Source organism: Melanostigma gelatinosum (genome assembly GCF_949748355.1).
Source record: "Melanostigma gelatinosum genome assembly, chromosome: 12".
NCBI lineage: Eukaryota > Metazoa > Chordata > Actinopteri > Perciformes > Zoarcidae > Melanostigma > Melanostigma gelatinosum.
In genome coordinates, this window is record NC_136645.1 from 13960908 (window position 1) to 13981013 (window position 20106).

Consider the following 20106-nt stretch of genomic DNA (forward strand, 5'->3'; position numbering starts at 1 on the left):
TCACAGCAGGCCTCCATATACCATATTTCCCCGGGTTGAAAAATAAATAAGAGCTGTATTTGATTTGTTTCACTTTTCTAAACCCTTTTCACAGGGTTTAGTCAAAATCCTTTACTTGCATCGTTAACACTTGGTAATTTATTAAATTAAGGATTGGAGTACTCAGATAAAACCCTCTATGTTAATCTCCCTCTTTGATGCATCTCTTCCTTTCCATATTTTACTGTTCCTTGTAACCACTTTTTATACCCCCTTCTCTTCCTCTGCTCATTCTGAATCTCCGTTATCAGGTGAGGTCGGTTAGCAGGTCTGTGTCGCGCTGTGATTTTGATAAGAGATGTCTTGTTCCCAGGCCTCCAAAGGGCAGCACCAAGTGACCCTGAATTGGCTGCCTGCTGTCAATCTGCCTGACCAGACCCCAGGACCCACAGGGGGCTTCTGGGAAGTGTCTGAGCTTTAGGGCGCTATCTCAAACCTTATAAAACGTGATAACATGGGGGAAAGGGCAGAGGAAGAGGGGAGAGGAACAGCTTTCTTTCAGTCACATTTTAACACTTATAGTAGCTATAAAAGGGTTTAAAAAAGATAAAAGGAATATATTTTGCATTGTGGAGTTCTGCCTGTGTTACCCTCTCTGTGATTGGTCATGAGAGGATTCAGAGGAACCATGGCTGCACGGGTGAATAGTTTGTTGGCTTTACTGTCTGCTGTGGCTTTTTAAAACAGAGAGAGAGACGATTAAGGCGGCTCTGCTATTAACTTAAGGCTGTGATGTAATCGGATTTGAATTATATTTCAGGAGTAAAAGTACAATTTAGAAATATAGCTTTGGGGAATTTGCTTATTCTCATTCTTGCAAAGACTTAGATGAGAAGATGTATACCACATAACTGCCCACTGTATGGTACAGCTGGCTAGCTTAGCTTAGCATAAAGACTGGAAACAGGGTTACCAAATCTGCCCGTCTAAAGTATAAAGATATTCTTTGTTTAAAAAAAAAAATGAATTCTTGTTTCTTGTCTTTAAGCAAAGCTATGCAGCTAACTGCAGGCTGTATAGTTAACCCGGCACAAATCTGAATGGTATCAATCTTCACATCTAGCTTTTGGTAATAATCTTTGTTAAATGTAGAGTTAATCCTTTTAGGATTTTCCATGAAGCATTAAAAAAGCGGTCCTTATCATCCAGTCCTCGGCACATATCTTTATTCTGAATTTTGAAAACATAAAAGCTTTATTACCACATCTACATCTCTCTCATCTCACTCCAAAATAAGGAAAAAATGTTAATTGTATTTGAAGACATGACAGCTACTTCTGGAAGAGATTTGAGATTCTCTTCTACTCGTTCCATATTATGTGGTTGAGGCTCTACTTGGCAGTTTCTATTGTCCTGATATATTAGGTTTCCCGTCTACGTATTTTATTTCTAAGGTTTGAACTCTATCTGCATTGGCTTGTCTGTCGGTGTCTGCCACAGGGCTCTTGTATGAAATGAAAGTTATACTCCCTGTGGGTAAATCGCTCATATTTGTGCAGCTGGCCACGGCTGCGTTGAAAGACATAGAAGTATTTGGACAACTAAACAATGTTAATTTGAAACCGATTAACATTCTACTTCAGTTCGGGTTGAGGAAGACATTTTCAACGCTTAGCAAACGCAGAGAGCAACATTTGTTTTCTGTTGAGGCGACTTGCCAAACACTTTCATCCGTGAAATCACAATCACCATGCGGGACCCTATACCGCATGGCTTTAAGGAAGAAATGTGGGATGAAACACAGTGATCAAACTTCAGTTTGTTCTCTCAAGTTCACAATGTTTGCCTGCATGTCAAGCTGTAAGTGTATTTTTGCTGTTATGTTAGTGTGTAGGTAATTCTTTTTTTCCTTTAATTGAATCTGTCTGGGGCTTAATGGACTGATCCTGATGGATTAGGTTGGTTTCCTGTGCCCCCCCCCCCCCCCTCCCCTGCCCCCAAAAGACATACACTGGTAAGTCAAGCAGTTATGACTTGTGAGCACAGCCTGAGGCCATTTTTTTCAGCAGTAATCCAACGTGTCCTTTCGGACAAACACTATCAAATGCAGCTTTTACACACGTGCGGCAGTTTGGGGCTACTGGGATGACACTCCGGCCTCACGACCACAGCTTAGGACTGGAAGGTGGTTAAATGGGGTTCCCAGCAGGGCTAGAGCTCGGTCCCATGATGTATGATTTATGATGAGCTTCCTGAAAGTCTCCTCATGTAACTATACTGCCAGTGTTAGTTTACAGCAAACACTCTTGTCACCTTGATCTTTTGGATGTAGCATTTCTGGAAATGAACGTGGTAGCATGTGGTGGTCTGTAAAATACAGATAACAATTGTAAATCAGAAAAAAAAATGTTTTTAAATGATATACATTGTTTTTTTTAAAGGGCTGAAAAACAGCTGCACTCATGGATAAATGGCACAACATCAGTGATGTTGTGATGATACTGGAATAAGCATCATTTATTTATTACTTATGATAATGAGAACGTTTTATATTTGCATCCACTGATACACCATTTAGAGAGACATTTTAAACAAATATAAATATAAATACAATATGGTTTTAATGAAAATTTAAGGAACAGAACATTTCTTTTTTCTCTTTAAATTACTGTGAATGTTATGATGCCTCTATTAAATTATTATTATGACAGTGTGTACAGTATGTGTGTGTTTGTACACATTGTGTGTGTGTCTGCATTTGTTTTTGTGTCAGCGAGAGATGTTCACTGCAGGTTTATCTGTCTGCCATTTGTTTAGACTGTGGTCAGGCAGCTTGATTCACGGGGTCCTCGGGGAAACGTTCCCAACACAGGCTCAATTTGTGCAGCAATTCTGCTCTTTTTCACATAAAAGAGAATTGTTTTCCTCTCGGTGCATTTGGTCTACATCAAGCGGCCAGGCTTAAAAATACAACATGGGTGTAAACAGTTGCTCACAGCATGAATAAACCAGGAGCAGATTGGAAATTGAATAGGTGTTTTTCATAAGAAATCATGCAGTTCACCATCTGATGACTTGCCTTTGACTCGTAGAGTCAAGAGTTGCCTCTTCGTGCCTTGTTACCCTCACACCAGCTGCAGTTAGTGCATAAACTATGACGTATATTCAACAGAAAACAAACATTTATTTTGCCAAAATCCCATCAGAACAATTATGAAACAATTTCTAAAATATAAACACTCATACAGCACCACTAACAAAGCCAACCACTGTTCCTGAGGCTGACGTAGAACAGCAAAATGTTCTCTATCAAGCTTGCATCATTTGTTTGCGTTAAGATGCAGATAACCCAATTTGGTTTTCCTTCGTTCTCTTCGGACAAAAAATAGGTCAGAAACCCTAACTGTGTAAAAACCTTTTCATTACGATCACTGTTTATGTGCTTTTTTACCCACATTTGACAAATGGTATGGCGCATAAACCGATTAGCACAAGTGTTTTTACAAGAGAAACCATGACCTCTGCATCAGTTAGCACAGGTCTGGCACATGTTGGTGTGAGGAGAGGAGGGGCTCTATGTGTGCACAAAATCTGTCATTTGTTTGAGTGTGTTTGCTTTCTTTTACCCTCCACCTCATGTCATGTCTGTATTATTGTGCTTATGTGACTGTAAACATTTCTTGTGACGTTTTTATTGCAATTTTAAATCGGTACGGATTACAACGTTTTCTTCCAACATTAAAGTCAGGCCCCCTGTAGTGATACACAGACGAGTGACAGCGCTGAGTCAAGATGTGAAGGTGCATGACTGTCGACAGCAACCCTGCTGTAATCCCACATCGTGTTTGGATCGCTCATTCACAGATTCTGTGCGATCGCCAGAGGCCACAGAGGTCAGGACTGTGAGAATATATCATAGCGTGACCTCCATCAAATAAAGTGACCGTGAAATATGGACAAGGTGCAGTGTCAGGCATCACTGGCCAGTTTATCGACAAATCTGTGTGTGTGTGGTATGTGGAGATTGAATGAAGAATGCTGGGTTTCCCTGAGGTTATGGGAAGTATTCTCCGAAGCATATCTAGGAAATCTTTGGTGTTTCGATTTAAGAGTTGAATTATATTTATGCTATAAACCCAGAATTTTATTTGGTTATTTCTTTGCAGTTTGCAGATTGAAATACCAGCTCATTTTTTGTCATATTATGTCAAGTACCGGTAGCTTGATGCAGAAGTGGAGGGAGTTTTATATAATTTACAAATGTAAAGCAGCAATAAAACACCCCAAATTACTCAATTACGGGTCCTGCATGAAAATATTCATTGAAAGGGCCAGTGTGTAGCATTTATTGAGATCTATTCGCTAAATAGTTTTCTTCAGTGCATAATCACCTGAAAATTCCTTAGAATAAGCCATTGATATCTACAGATGGAGCGGGTTCTCTTCACGGACCGTGTTTCTGCAGTGTCCCAGAACGCACAAACCAAACACGGGAGAAGTTTCAGTTGGTTACAAACTGCAACCTCCAGATGCCGACAAATCCAACATAGTGGACCTTTAAGTAAAGGTATTGGAGTATTAGCAACCAAATGTATGTAAAGTATCAAAAATTAAAAATACCGAAAGACTATTTTACAGTCACTATTGTCATCAATGGGAAGTAATTAGTTGTTAGTTAGGCACAGTACATTTAGCTGTTATTTCCACTGGATGCAGTATGTTTTAGTGAGTTTGTATTAGCATAACTGCTGCCAAAGCTATTTTATGATTAACTGCAGCAAATTAATTGCATGCTGGCATGGCCTCTGCTCACATATCACCACTTCTTAAGGCGGACAAAACGTATTTGTCAGGTTGACGTGTGCTGGAGCAGATGCAAGGGTTAATGGCTCTGCTGGATCACTCTCTGACCTTCGCCCTGGGAAGAGCAGGTTGGAAAGAGGACAAACTATAAAGTGCAGGTGGATTCAAGAGAAGATGAGATTTAGTTGCGATGTTATTGGGAAATCATAACTCTTTGTCTGGATGAAAACCAGAGCTGATCTAATCAGAAGTTGATATTTCAGCACTGACTTCTTTCCAGCTGAATCCTATTTTGCTCTCAGGCAATATCATCCGCCCAGGGTGAATAACACCTACCACATTTAGATTCCTATAAGGATAAACTGAAACAATTATAGTCTACTCTTCATGTTGTTACAGGAACAGAATCATGTTCCTTCACATTTATGTAACCGTTGAACTAAAGGACGTGTTAAACTCTTGTGTTTTGTTAAGTTTAAACACGCATTTCATGCATGCCTTATTACTGTGCTGAGTTTCTCCATTTACACAAATGACCCTGGCTGAAAAGAGGACTCTTGGGATCTGGCACCTTCATATTCACCACCTTCACTAAAATCAGCACTCTGCGTTATAAAATCCCACCGACCTCGCAGTTAATCCTCCACCAATCACTCATATTGATTTTTCCATCTCTGATCCTGTCCCCCCACTCTTGTGCTCTTACATCAGAGTATCTGTTTAAATCATTGCCCCCTCTCATGAACCCTTGCTGCAATGGTAACCGGCCCATTCCAGAAAAACCCATAACGGCAGGGTCACAAGGAGACGGTTGAGTGTTAGGAGCGTCCTTCCACGCATGTCGTACAACTCTGAGGCCTGGAGCAGCAGAGAGGGTTAAAGTGCGGCCATGACCCTGCTGATGGAGGGCTTCTGTGTGGTCAAACGGGGTCACAGGTTCACAGAGGAGCAGCGAGAGGTCAGGTCGTGACAGGAGAGCAGCGTGCAGGCAGCGCATCTATCCAACATGAGCATCACACGTTGCTCAGTGGTCACATTCTAATCGATCGTGTCTCAATGGCCCTCTTACTCTTTTCCCTTTATGGTTCCCCTTATTCACCACTTCCTTTACGTCTCTGTTTTCTGTTCTCAGTTGCTGCATCGACACACATGAAACGTTTTAAAATGCATTTTTCTTGTCTTGTGGAATCCAAAAAACAGCCAGTGGATAGATTCTACACCTTGTTTATGGAAGAGCATAATGTTTCAGAGCTCATCTGTTGTCGCTCATAGCTTATTAACAGTACAGTAAATAGAGAGAGCTCTTTCTTCACGTCCTCTCATGGGTCTAATGTGATTTATGTATTGACAGATGTTTACACTCAGGAAGTGCTGTAGCTGTTATTGCCATATATTCAACCTCGTACTCGTACCAAAGAAAACCTTTGCTCCCCTCTCATTAGGCCACGGGCTTGTGGATGCCAGAATAAACGATTTCTGAATTTCTGTCATCACATCTGTCTATTCTCATAACACTGGAGATAATCACTTTTATTATGAAGTCATTTAAATTAATATTTTGGGAATTATGAAGTTGGCCAACATTACCAAGAGGATTCAGTTCAACTGCAGCCCATTGGTGTTTAATCAGTGTTTTATTATTATTTAACAGACCCAATAATAAAGTTAACAAACCCATCTCATTGTGATGTTTGACTACACTCTCCCTGCCCCACAAGTTGAACAAAAACAAATCAACTTGCTTTCCGAACCCTAATTGTAATCTTTTTTTACAAGACATGTACCCATGTGTGCACATGTGCATGAAACATGTGCACGCAAACTCCCGAACTATCAGCAGAAGCGATCTTCCTGGCAGGCCGTCCTTGATAGAGGCCTCCTCTCATTGGTACAATTGGGCAACGAGCCGCGGTTTGCAAAACTCTGCAGCATGGAAGCATTTAACCAGGCTGAAGCATGGCCATCACCCTGACCACCGCACACACTCATAAAACACAGCCATGTGTTAAGGATTGGGAGGATGATGGCTTCTCTTTTGATATTCAGCATGAGGTCAGAAGGCATGACTAATGACATGGTGTTTATAATGTGGCGTATACCAAGACATGATTCAACTCTCTTAACCTGGATCTTGAACTTAATCATCCAATTTATTAGCTGTCTTTATGCAGAGCTGGCAGTTGAAAATGTCAGCCACAGAATTAGGGGGTTGTGTGTTTGGAAACGACTGCAGAACACACTAAACATGATTCATTTCTTCCAATCAAAGTCACTTCATTTTCTGGATTCTTTAAGTTTCCAAACATGCATCCATCCAAATCCCTGATGACCAGATAAACGGTAGCTGCACTTTCTGTGGTCTGGTTTCCAGTGGCCCAGAAATAAATACAAAACTGATCACCATCTGCTCGGGTCTCTGAGGATGTTAAATTCACTCCTTGTTTGTGGCCTTGACAAATGTACATAAACACATCGTAAAGTAACAGTCGAAGGGTTGTGTGCCAGTTGTATTTCTACTGTGTACTGTATTGCATCCCTGTTGGTTAAGTCTGTTTCTGCTGGAAAGATTTTTGTTTTGTCATCATGATTTTCAGGACTTCCTTGACACGTTAAATTTTTGTTTGCTTGCTTTTTATTTTTATTTCATTTATTTTTGTTTGACATATGCGACTTGGACTTGTGGTTGTGTGCTGACTGATAAGACGTTATTTCTGAATAATTCCCAGTCTGAATTCTGACTAAACCCTTAAATAAAAGAGACGGGAGGGGCAAGAGGAGGTCCTCAATTTGGATGATGGTATTCTTTCTTACACCACAAACAGACAAAACACACTCTTGGCAAACACTGTATATGAGTGTGTGCGTAAGCTGTGGTCTCTGATTGGCCACCAACAAAAACAAAAATATTATTTCAACATCTCCTAAACTGGTCTCTCTGCAAGTAATAGTGTACGCATTGTGACAGATAAAACTCATGCATATACCAGTTATATATGTTTTGTCTGTATTATTTCACAAAATGTGCCTTATCTTGATATATGAGGGTTATGACTGCTCCCAAATGGACAATAGAGTAACAGGATTTCACCTTACTTCTGAACAGCCCCTCAATGTGTGCTGTGACAGGACATCAACCAAACCCTGCACGTCAGCTTCGTCCATCACCATGGAGGCACACATAACACTATGATATACAACAGCATCTCCTCAGCAAGGAAAATCTCTCATGCTCGTATAGTCTATTGCAATCTGTTGTCTATTGGGGATGATTCAATTTGGCTTCTCTTCTCTCTCTTCTCTCTCCTTTTCTCCTTTCCTCTTTTTCTTTAGAAACTGTATCTTTGCAGCGAGGCCAGATTATAGTGAAAGATGTTCTTCAAATCCTGAGTTTAGAACAAGGAAGAAATAAAGAGCAGATTTGTATGACTATGGTTTGGATGTCATTAAAATAATGCTGAACTATGTTAGCGTATGAATCTTTTGTTTTGTTTACAATGAAACACTGTACCATCTCAGATATTATCATGGGGGAAATGATGCTAGACAGACATATGCTTTGAAGGAAGAATACTGCAGGTTTGGTTTAATCTTTTATTCATATTCTTTAATCATTTGTGATCCTCTTCCTTCTGTCGGATTTGAATTGCTGAAAAGGCATGCGTAAGCCACCATGAGCCAACTGGGCCACATGGAGCTGCCATCAGTCTTGAGGAAGAGTGGGGCCGGGGTTTGTGGTGCAACCTCTTGGTTACAGGGCAAACACTACATCTTTAAAGACTTTGCACTAACCACAGAATAACTTCTCATGGGATAGAAATGTTGTTTCATACAGAAAGAAAAATAAAAAAAATCAGAAACCTCAGCGCCAAGGACAAACTCAATTGCTTACAGTTCTCCTCTCTGTTCACTATCGGTGCGTGAATCTTGTGTGCGCATACATTATATGTGTGTTTTTATGCGTACACTGGAGCGGGATAGCCCTCTCACTTTAAACTGCATTCCTTAACCTTGCCTCTACTAGACAATGTGTAAGAGCAGTGCGGCCCTGTGACTGCTCAAGATAATGTCCTTGGTATAAAAACTTCTCTCGTCCTATCTTTGGCCGAAAAATGTATTCTTCACTCATCTGGGCAGCTCATGATGGCATTTGTCAGAAAAGAATTGTGTCTGCTTCTGTTAATTACGGTTGCCTAAGAGCTGGTAAGAAGACAAGTGAAAGACGTCTGGACTGAAAAGTTTTACATGAAGGAGAGACGGTTGTGAGCTACAGGTTGATGGGAAAGTGAGGAAACACTGTTTTGGCTCATCGTAATGTGCTGTAATTTAAAGTGAAAGGCCAGAGAGTGATTTGCCAACACAATCACCACAACAAACAGCCAACGACCTCTGTGGTATGTGATGAATACTCATAGTAGATCAAAGCCACATTCTCGTATTGCAGAGGATGTAAACCTGACTCAGCACTGCTCAAATCAAAACCTGAAACAGAAACAATGTGACGGTTTAACAAATACTTTGGAATAGAGACTGGAGATAATTACTTATTTGACTGTGCATTAGTGAAGCCAAAGACACACTCGCAGAAGTACATACACATGTATTTGAGAATCTGGTTTTGATGGAGGCTAACTGGACATTTCCATGTCAGCCACCTCATTTGCATCCCGTGCGAGCGGGAATCAAGACATCTCGCACTTCACAGTCAAGTCACGCTGTGCCGATCAAAATTAAGCACATGGTAAAACCTGACTGTATATGCTGCTGTTCACTTTTTCTCCATTGTGTCTAAACTGGCATTCTGAGGAACACCCAATTATGTTCCTCGGAATGCAAGTCTATTTTCAATACAATGGATCATTTCACTACCTGTTTGTGAGAGGAGTCAAGAATTATTCCTTGACTCTCTATACACCCTGAAATCTACAGGCCTGTTTAGCTCTTTTTTCCATTTTCTGACTCGCAGCTTGGTTCACTCTCATAGCTCTCATCTGCGTCTTATTCAGAAAAAAAACTCAGATTAATCCACTGTACAGTAGACCTGCTCAGCACCAAACAGCACCAAACAGCAGACAGACAAAGTGAGTGAACACAGTGGAGCATAAAAAGATGGATGTTTTTCTCACACTTGTGACAAACACTCCAAATTATGCTTAATATTGCTCCATGTTAGTTGTGTAAGGACCGGGTTATCAGAACAATTTTTTCCATGCGTTGTCTGCCCATTGGAAACGTGTTTACAGTTGTTCTGAATGGCATTTGTGTGTCCATTAAAAGTGACAAAAATTGTTGTGTAATGATGGCAGGGTTTTTTCCAAAGCTATTTCACAATCCAAAGAGTTGTTCTGACGGAGTATACAGTATATAAATAGTCAATTATTTGCTAACAGGTTTGACATACCAATTTAAAAGCTGAGAGTTGTGTTGACTGCTTGTTTCTGCTGCCCCAAAGTGGCTTAAAAAATCAGTCTCAAATTTTATCATCAACTATGTTACGACATGCCTCGGCCCTGCAACAGATTGTTGCTACGGAGACTGAAAAGCATAGCAGAAATGTGAGCCGTTCCTTACAGCTGTGGGAGGTCTGAACGCTGAGAAATATCACCACCTCGCAATGATGTATAATCTGTGTTGGCTATTAAACACTGAACAGGCGGACATTAACATCCTCTCTGTCTTCCCAAAACCTCCATTATTCATATCTGTTTCACACCCACATATTTGTCTTGCTCCTTCCCATGTCTGTGCTTCATCTGTCTGGAGGACGCTCCTGACCTTTTGGTATTGTTATAAATGGTATGTGAGAAAAAAAGACCTTAGAAATAACAAGACACTTTATTCTCCTGATCAGTGTCAGCATGCAAATATCTCATGTCACTTTAGGACTGCAATGTACCAACATCTCTTAACAACTTGGTGGCTCAGTGTATTTGCAAATGTAATAATCATAATATCTCAAGAAATATTCAAGTATTCTGCTGAAATGAGTTAACTCTTTAAGGAATCATTCACAGCCCTCCCTCAGCCTTTAGATAAAACAGCCCGTAAGAAGTGATTATGGAGATATTGCCTGAGCAAAGCAGCAGAGCAGGGTAATAAAGCTGGTGGTGTAATTAATATTAGCGCTGTTTTCCCTGGCTCTGACAGGCACCAGACACCCACGCCGTACTCAGAGAGGTTGGATAGGGAGCAAGGGAGGGGGAAAGTTGAGAGAAAGAGGCATGGCTAATCTCTATGCCCATGGGCACAGTGGAGTGAGAGGGGGGGAGTGGTGTGAATACGTGATGAGGTGGAGGGAGAGGAGGCGTAACGCAGGGATGATTACAGGGTGAGAGAACATGTGAGCAGGCGATTGAAAGGTTGGGAAGTGGGTGAGAGGTCGTAGGTCAGGCTGGGTGAAGCTGAGCATCGAGAGGAGACATGTATGTATCGCTGCACAGAGCAAATGAAAACATGAGACTGTATTTATACTGTAACATTAGATTTACAGTCTCGCTAGATGGCAATCACAATTACTTAAACTACTCCACCCTCTGGCATATCCTGACAACTGCCATGAAGCTCACAATGTGCAGTAAATGTCAGCAATGATCCCCTGACAATACACTTACTTATAGCCATAACATTTGTTTTCATAAGGTTGTTATTATGAGGGCCTAGCATGTCAAATAAACATAAAAACACGGCGGCAAGGCTCAGTTAACATGCACAGTACACATTCCTATCTGGTGTATGTCTGGTCCACGTGCAATAATGCTCTGCTGTCTAAATATGCATGTTAAGATTTATTATATTCTTCTTTTCTCTTTTACCAATTCAATCAATCAATGGGTGGTCAAATTGTGATGTTTGCTCCTGGCATTTTTAACAGAATGTTACGGTGATTGTAGACACTGGTCATTGATGCCCATCGTGCTGTGAATGGTTCAAGCCCATCCTACATCCAGGACATGGTCAAACCTTACACCCCAGCCCGTCCGCTATGCGAAGAGGGCCCAGCTACTGCTCGACCAATTCTCAAATGTTTCCGGTCCTTGCTCCACAATAGTTTTTACGAACTCCCCATTGACCTCAGGACAGCTGTCGCAGAATGAAAACTCATTTGTTCAGATGAAAGTCTATCTCTATCTGCAATTGTCTCTGAATGTAGCCCTTAAAGTAGTTCAGCATATTTGATGAATTTCGTGTACTTGCATAATTCTTGCTCTTTTTGAGCACCCATGATTGTATGCACTTATTCTTTGAATAAAAACATCAGCTAAATAAATGCAATGTCATGTAATATGTCTCTGTAGCTCGGAGGTAGAGAAAACAAAATGAACTGCATGGTTCAATCCACTGCTCCCACTGTCCACATGTCGGATTGTCCTTTAGCAAGACACTGAACCCCAATTGTGAGGGTTGAAAAGAAGCACATTGTTAAGCACTTTGGGCAAAATATGTATGTAATAATCCAGTCCGTTTACCAAAATGAGTGATTAGCTGTGCCCACAGTGACAATGCTAACATGATGTTCACCCTCTTAGTTTAACATTTTCGAATTAGCATTAAACACAAAGTACAGCTGAGGCTGATGAGAATGTCATTAGTTCTGCAGGTATTTGGTCAAAATAGTTAACAATGTTTCATATTTTGACCTGATGATGATGCAAAAAAAGTTAAGGGAACACCAAAATTACTACGATTCATCCTGAGGGGAGTCATGGAAATTTGATGGCAATCCATCCAGCAGTCGAGACTTTTCACTAAAAGCCAATGTTACCGGTAATCTCATGCTGGTACAACATAAAAAGTCAGAGGATCACCAAACTCAGTGGGCTTTGTCCTCTGAGGACCATGAATGTCTGGCCAAAATGTCATGGCAATTTATCCAATAGTTGTTGAAGCATTTGAATTTGGGCCCAAATAGACATATCTACATGGCGACATTACCATCCCGAGCAAAGTAATATCATTTACTGCATATTATAGTTCATATGTCATTTCACATCTTACACCTGCAGTTTCTGCAGCGCTGCTTATACACACTCACTTTTACTCCATACCATAAATGCCACAAATAACCTGGATGCTAAGCTGGAAACAAGTGGAACCAGTGTACAAAAGTGTCTTTGTTAGAGATTTAAGGAGATTTATGTAGCTTACTTTGGCTTCTACCAGGAGTCAGGGTGTGTGTGTGCTCTGAATGCTTGTTCCAGTCGGCCTCTGCTGTGCCTGAAATAAGCCCACCTCAGCCAAACCTGCGTCAACTTAAGTAGGCTTACATTTAAACATGTGTAAGTGTGTTAAAGGGTCTCTGTTGGTTCTTGTGGCATATTTCCAGATATCCATTGCATTGTTAGACTGTGTACAATGTGCAAAGAGTCCGTGTTGCATTAAAGTGAAACGCAAACCAAGTGGAACTTGTTTATAATGTTTATACCTGTGAACACATTAACCTTCACTCTCTGAAACAGTTTTCCAATAAATGGGTGCTTTCGGAGTGACTGTGGTCTCGAAAAATAAAGTGTTGCTGATGGCTTGATTACACCTAATCACCCAAATCCTCACAACAAGGTGAAATTACACGGAGGGAAACAAGAGGAAGTTGTCGTGAGGAGAAGCAAGGTCTGTTGCTCTTAATCTTCTATGTTGTTCAAGGGTGCATACAATTATTGCTAATTTGGAGTGTGTGTGTGTGTGTGTGTGTGTGTGTGTTAGTTTTATATTAGTTCCTTATTAACAGATAATTTTTAACCAGCTCTAATGACATATGTGATACGGTGCATGAATGACCCGGGGCTGAACAGTTTCACCTTGACTTACAGGGTGGAATGCTAAACCAGCTGAAAGTGGCATTGTTATTGTGTGCGTGTGCGTGTGTGCGTGTGTGTGTGTGTGTGCGTGTGTGTGTTAGGCTGAATAGCAGCTATTGGAGCAACAGGGGCATTGAGTCACAAACCTTTCTGAGGTAAAGTCGACCTAAGAGGCTTCACATCATGGCTCTCGTGAATTACCCAACTTTGGCTTTTTTTTTTACCGACAGCCATCCATCGATCTTACAGTCAACTATGTGTCTAGAATTCTACTTTTGTAACTGCTAGACTACCAACTATTTCAGATAGTGTCAGAGAAGTGTGAAGGTTGCATTTTTAAACAGTGAAGAGGGAAAGTATTTGAGGTCATGGGGAACTCAGAGAGGGTTTGGTGGATTATAGTGGAGTGTGCTTGCAGGATCCTTGGTGTTTCTACAGCAACAGGTAAGATATGAATATAAAAAAGAAATATATAACGACATTAAATTCAGAGCCATCACGTATTGTTTCAGTATGGGCAGCATTTAGTTCTTTGGATCCACTAACAGGCTCCAGATCCCCTCTCTAATAAATTCTGCAGTCAGATACATGTTTTTGTAAAATATAAGGACTCCTGTGGGGGACAGTTATCCAGCGAGCCTTTTTTAAGGATGTCAGAAACCCAATGTTGGAAGGTCAGATGTTGATGTTGGCCAACTGTACTCTTGACCTCCAAGAACTCAAACCCATCTCCTGGCTGACACATAGAGCATATAAAACACACTTGATCATGCATAACCTCACTATAGTGTGCTCCTCTGTTTTCTTCAGGCACACAGGATACGATTGCATGCAGCTCTCTTAGCCACATTAAATCATCACAGGGGAAATAGCTCTCTGGTGGCTGCCTCCTTCAAAAAAGATATGGAACCTCCTCCGCTTAAATTCAAACAGCTGCATACATTGAACATTTACAGAGAGACATGTGCCTCACATCACACCAAAACCAAGTCTCTGTATCCAGCTGGGTTACTGGGCTTATGTGATCACAAGCTGTTATACATTCACACCTATATTAGCTTTCTGTACATTGTCTCTACATGTATGTGGGCCTGTGTGTGTGTGTGTGTGTGTGTGTGTGTGTGTGTGTGTGTGTGTGTGTGTGTGTGTGTGTGTGTGTGTGTGTGTGTGTGTGTGTTTATGGGATTTCTACACGTGCCTCTGTCTCTTTTCACATGTCTACATATCTGTGTTGGCCTGTCTGCCTGTGTGTGTTCAGTAGACAGACATACGTGCCGGGAGCACATGTATGTTATAATATCCAGCTGGTCTATATGCAGCGTTAATTCTTCTCACACTCTATAAACGACCAGAAACTGTTTAGCCACATTCTCCTGATTTCCCTCTGGTGGCGATTTTATCTCTGAATTTTTGGTAGGCCGGAGAAATGATTTCCATGTGTTTAATGGCAATCACTACTTAACCATGCTTACCTCTTTAATGCCTCACATGGAAAAGATTGAACGGATATACCCTGGCACATGATCCCACAAAATCCCACATAATCCTAATTTGTCATTGACAAGATATGATGAGATATTTCAAGATATAATGTAACTTTATGTGCTGTAGAGTTGCTGATTGGTGGATTTTGTCACTTTTAGACAGTTTAGCTGTTGCCCTATTTACAGTCTTTGTGATAAGCTAAGCTAACTGGTTGCTGGCATTAGCTACAGATGCAGGCTAGCGTATAACATGAGAGTGGTAGCTACCAATCGTCATATCTAACTCGCGGGAAGAAAGTGGATCAGAGTATTTCCCCAAAGGTCTAACAGTTCCTTTAAAATAATTGGAAGGTGGCAGCAGCACAAGGATAGACTCTTCAAATTAAATCCCTTTCAGCAGTAAAAGAGATTCAGGTCACTGCAGCAATGTTGATCTTGCAGAGGAATAAATCATCAAAATCCAGTTGCAGCCCAGTATCCCTTTTTACAATACGTTTGTACTTTCACACACAGAAGTTAGGAGAATAGAAGTAATACTGTTCTGGATCAGTACTCATTACTCATAAGTCCAAAATGTAGAGGAAGGACTTTCAACAAACCATGACGTCTAATCACCACTTCACCTACAAGTGACAAATGTCATGGTTCTGCTCTGGTAGAGGATCTGTGATGTAATAAGTGTCCGCTGGTATTGATATGGTAATTACAACCATGAGTAAGCCATTACCAGAAATTTGTGACCATGATGGAAACAATTACAACACTTATATTAAATGTTCTACAATTATCTTTATATGACATAGATCAATAGTTCAATACTACCTCTCGGAGTGTAAACTATGAGCTCAAATTGGAGCAACTCAGGTCAATGTCTATTGCTCAATGAAGGGAGAAATATTTTTCAAGGACTTCAATTCGTTTCTAACAACTGCCTCAAACAACACAGCATCAAGAATACAGTAAAGCCTACCTTGACAGCAAAATGAGAAAGATACATAAAATATGCCAAAGAACAGTAAAAGCAGCATATTGTTGCATCACAGTGGAAATATTAATATTTAATCACCCAAGTTTAGTCAAGTTGACCCGCTACAGCAGCCCTTCCTGCAACCAACGAGAAAATCATGAACTAAGTCTGACATCTGGTGGACAGAATCTGCACCAGTAACTAAAAAAAAACAAAATGAAATGATCTTCCTGTCTCTTTTTCAGTGTTGTGTGCTGTGGGAGTGGAGACCCTGACACAGGGAGAATTCAGTAGCCTTGGCGTCTACCTAGTGTAAGTGTTCAGATGTTGTAGTCCATCTCGTAATATGCTGCATGAATTTAAGAGCACTCTTGACTGGGGGCATTCCTGAGTACACATTACGCCGCCTGGATTTTAATATGGCAAAGAATATGTGGCCTGAGTGCTTGTAGAACACAATTACAATACTGTACCTGCCGTCATAATCACTCATACATACACACACTTGCGAGGAGATGTTGGGAAGGAGTCAGAGGGATGAAGCGAGGTGCAGAGGTCAGAATGGAGACCAGTCCTTCAGTACTTTGCATTATCTTTGTGGCTCACAGCCAAACTCCCACAGAGTCGCAGGAAAACATCTCCCCAAGGAGAACAGCAATGCATGACTGATTGTTCAGATGAGCACTGCATTCACACACAGAAACACACAACTAAGCGACAACTCTTCAGAGAGAGGGCAGTGTACGATAACAGTTAGTCTGGGGGAATTTTTCTGGTTCACTGAATAAGATGGTTATCAGACTATTAAAACATGAAATAGAAAACAGGGAATACTGCAGCAGCAAACTGCTTTTCATCGGGTTCTATTCTATTCTCCTCCCAGAGTTTCATCTGTTGGCATCATGATGTTTGAGCTGGCCTATTTCCTAGACACACTTCTGTTCATGTGTCTGCCGTGAGTAGTCTACACAACACTCAATTGTTTTGCATGGATACTTTAGCATGAATACAACGAGGGAAAACCTATAATTCTATTAGGTCTTTTAACCACCTATGAACAGTGCAAAGCAGGTCCAAAAATAAATCTGAAGATGGATTCTCATCTTTAGTCTGACATGATGTCTGCCATGTCAGTATTAATTCACTGTCAAAAGAATCTAAAATTGTAAGAATGTGACTCCCAGTCCCTTTCACTGCTTCAGTCCTTCTTTTCTCCTTATCTTTCTCTAGCTGTCCTCCAGGCTGGCAGCTGTTTGTGTTGTGGGGGAAGATGGCTCGCATTGGAGGCTTTCATAAATTCCTCTATTACTCCATAATGTCAGTGGTCTGCTTCTTGCACCCTGTGTTGGTGTGGCATGCAATCATCCCAGGTAAAAACCACTGGAGAGTATGCTTACACTGAAAATTAGTATCAGCAGCAGGCGTATCGACTTCACTCAGTGGGAAACGCACAGGTGCATGTGAACAACATTAACAATGGCACCTCTCTTTTTTAAGTGTTCCAGTGAGGTGTGACACTGAGCCAGCATGCACAATGAAACGGAAGACGCTAAATGAAATTCAACCATCATTCATTTCATTATTTACATCAGCGTGGTTGCTACTGTAACATGTCAACGAGTCTCCAGTGAAAGAAATAGACTATATTTTCTGATTGCAGGGACAATGCTTCTGGTGACAGCCTTTTTTAACTTCATACTCAGCAAGAAAACAAAGATCAAATCTCCCAAAAGACCACAAGAGAGCCACAGCGACCAAGGCCCAACCACTGTCTGTGTGACAGAAGGGGCAGCCTCAAACAGCACTGTCTCGTTCCTCCACGTGGTGACAGGAAGGAGAGGGGGAGTACTGGCTCTCGCAACCAGAGACCGCTGCCTCGGTACGGGAGAGAGAGGAGAGAGCGTCCAGGCCATGCTGGAGCTGGAGCAGACAACAGCACCTAAAGGCACAGACAGGGAGAGGAGGAGGTGGAAAGAGAGGAGACTGATCTGCTTGAGAGGTAGGGAGGAGCCTGTGGAGAGAGAGATGGAGGAGATGGACAGTTACTGTGAGCCAGAGCCAGACACCACCTCAGACACTGCGCCTATGATTACTGACTGAACGTCCCTCTGCGCTCAGACTGAGCTCCTTACTGATATCACACAAAGGAAAGCATGTGTAGTGGATTCATACTGACTGAGTGCAACTAGCTGGTGCTACACTGGGGCAGATGTTTATCTGAAAATAACATTATCAAATGTCCAAACAGCCATAATAAGACATTTGAGCATTTTTGAGTGTTCGGTAATAATGAACTCTATATTTTAAATAGATATGTAGATTCATTGTATTAAGTGTTCAACTGATTTCATTTTTATCCTTCAAAAAGATCTGTGTACTTGTACAAAATTATTTTTTTGCGTGTGTTTTTAACAATAATTTGATCCTCAGATGTATACATTCAAAGAAATTAAACTATTTGTACCTACATGAGCAAGTGATTGACTTTAAGTCAGATTTTTGCAAAGCCAGCATTGATTTGAAGCGCAGACGTTGATGCCGAGCAATCCAATCCAGTTAATGCTCCATACATTATTCATGAGGTAATAAATTAGATCAACTGTTTCTTTCATTCACCGTCGAGAAATTTTGTATGCCTGTGACTGCAGGCATGAGAGCTTGTGCAGGTGCATGATGTGTTAGTCACATTCAAGCCTCCTCATTGTGTGTTTGTCATGTGCAAGCGGTGACCATGGAGACGGAGCTCTGGGAGGAGCGCTCACGTTATTATGGTGATGAGAAAAACATCAGATCACCCACCAGAGCGCCACCAAACCAAACCAATATTACTAAGTATTATTCATGCGTTCATAATGTGTCATGTGCTGCGCATTGATAATATTAATATGGTGTGTGAATCAGACCCAAGCTCTATAAATCACCCTGAAATTAGCATATCTGTGATACAAAAGTGGGTTTGAAAAGCTTGTATTAACATTACATTTGTTTTTCTTTTGTTCTATCACGCTACAAATGATACAATTCACCATACAGACATTCCGCTTTTGTTCAGGTCATAAATCAATACTGTTTTGTTCTGTCAACACACACACACACACACACTGTATTCCTCAGTCCTTTGTTCCCTGAATTGTAGATATATAACTGTATGTAGGCATAAGATGCAATATCTCTGCAACATCAAAGGTAAGGAGAGAATCAATAACAGCAGAGAGCTCCATTATCAACAAGCAGCTCACTGAGAACTGGAGCCAGACACGTGAAAACACGCTGACACAAAAATAGCATGCAGTTTAAACAACTATTCTTCATATTTGACGCAAATTACATCTCCAGCCTCTACACAGTGTCAGGCATTCTTCCAACCTTTTAAACATGTTTTTTGCACAATGTATAAAAACCATGACATGTGAATCCAGTCAGGAGGGATGAGATGTTGTATGGGGAGAACAAGGAGTCTTAGAGTTCCCTGAGGCTGATAATCAGGGTTGTATTGTAATCTTCACAATGGTCTTTGCTCAATTAGAAACTGAGTGACCCAATAATGGAGAAGAAAAGAACGTCCGCATTTCCAGTCTATTTCAACCACCTTTGTCATATCCTTTAGAATGAGCTGTTCTGGGGGAAGTTATACAGCTGCAGGAACAACTTACTTCCTCTGTGCATGTTAAATCATGAATCCTGTTCAGACTTCCTACAGTTTTTGTTTCCACCCTACAAAAGTTTCCTAGATGGCAGATCCAGGCTCAAAAACAGGATGCGGGGAATAAATCTTAACAGGTCACAAGGACTTCTTCCTTTACTGCTGAGCTGGAAAATAACAGGATAGGTGCTTTAATGGTCGCTGTGCAGTAAGAATGAGGTTGTCTTATGTAAAGGCAGACAAAAATAATTATGATAATTGGTTCTTTGTACTGTTTTTTTATAAAATTACTTTGATTTGATTCTGTCAAACAACATAAACACAACATACCTTACAAAACAAAAAAGGGGAAAATACTTCATTTAAGCTGAAGGATAAAAACACCAGAAGTTGATATAACTTCAATCATTCATCTAAATTAGCTGGATCTTCACGTTT

At 40.9% G+C, this 20106-nt stretch overlaps 1 protein-coding gene across 1 annotated transcript; it reads left to right on the forward strand.

The window, feature by feature from the left end:
* Positions 1 to 13942: 13942 nt before the first annotated feature.
* Positions 13943 to 18125, forward strand: tmem72 (transmembrane protein 72; the record flags this gene model as incomplete). Its single annotated transcript, XM_079280044.1, has 5 exons — positions 13943 to 14018; positions 16271 to 16337; positions 16909 to 16980; positions 17256 to 17395; positions 17686 to 18125. 5 exons carry the CDS (start codon positions 13943 to 13945, stop codon positions 18123 to 18125), a joined length of 795 nt encoding a protein of 264 aa, XP_079136170.1.
* Positions 18126 to 20106: the final 1981 nt, after the last annotated feature.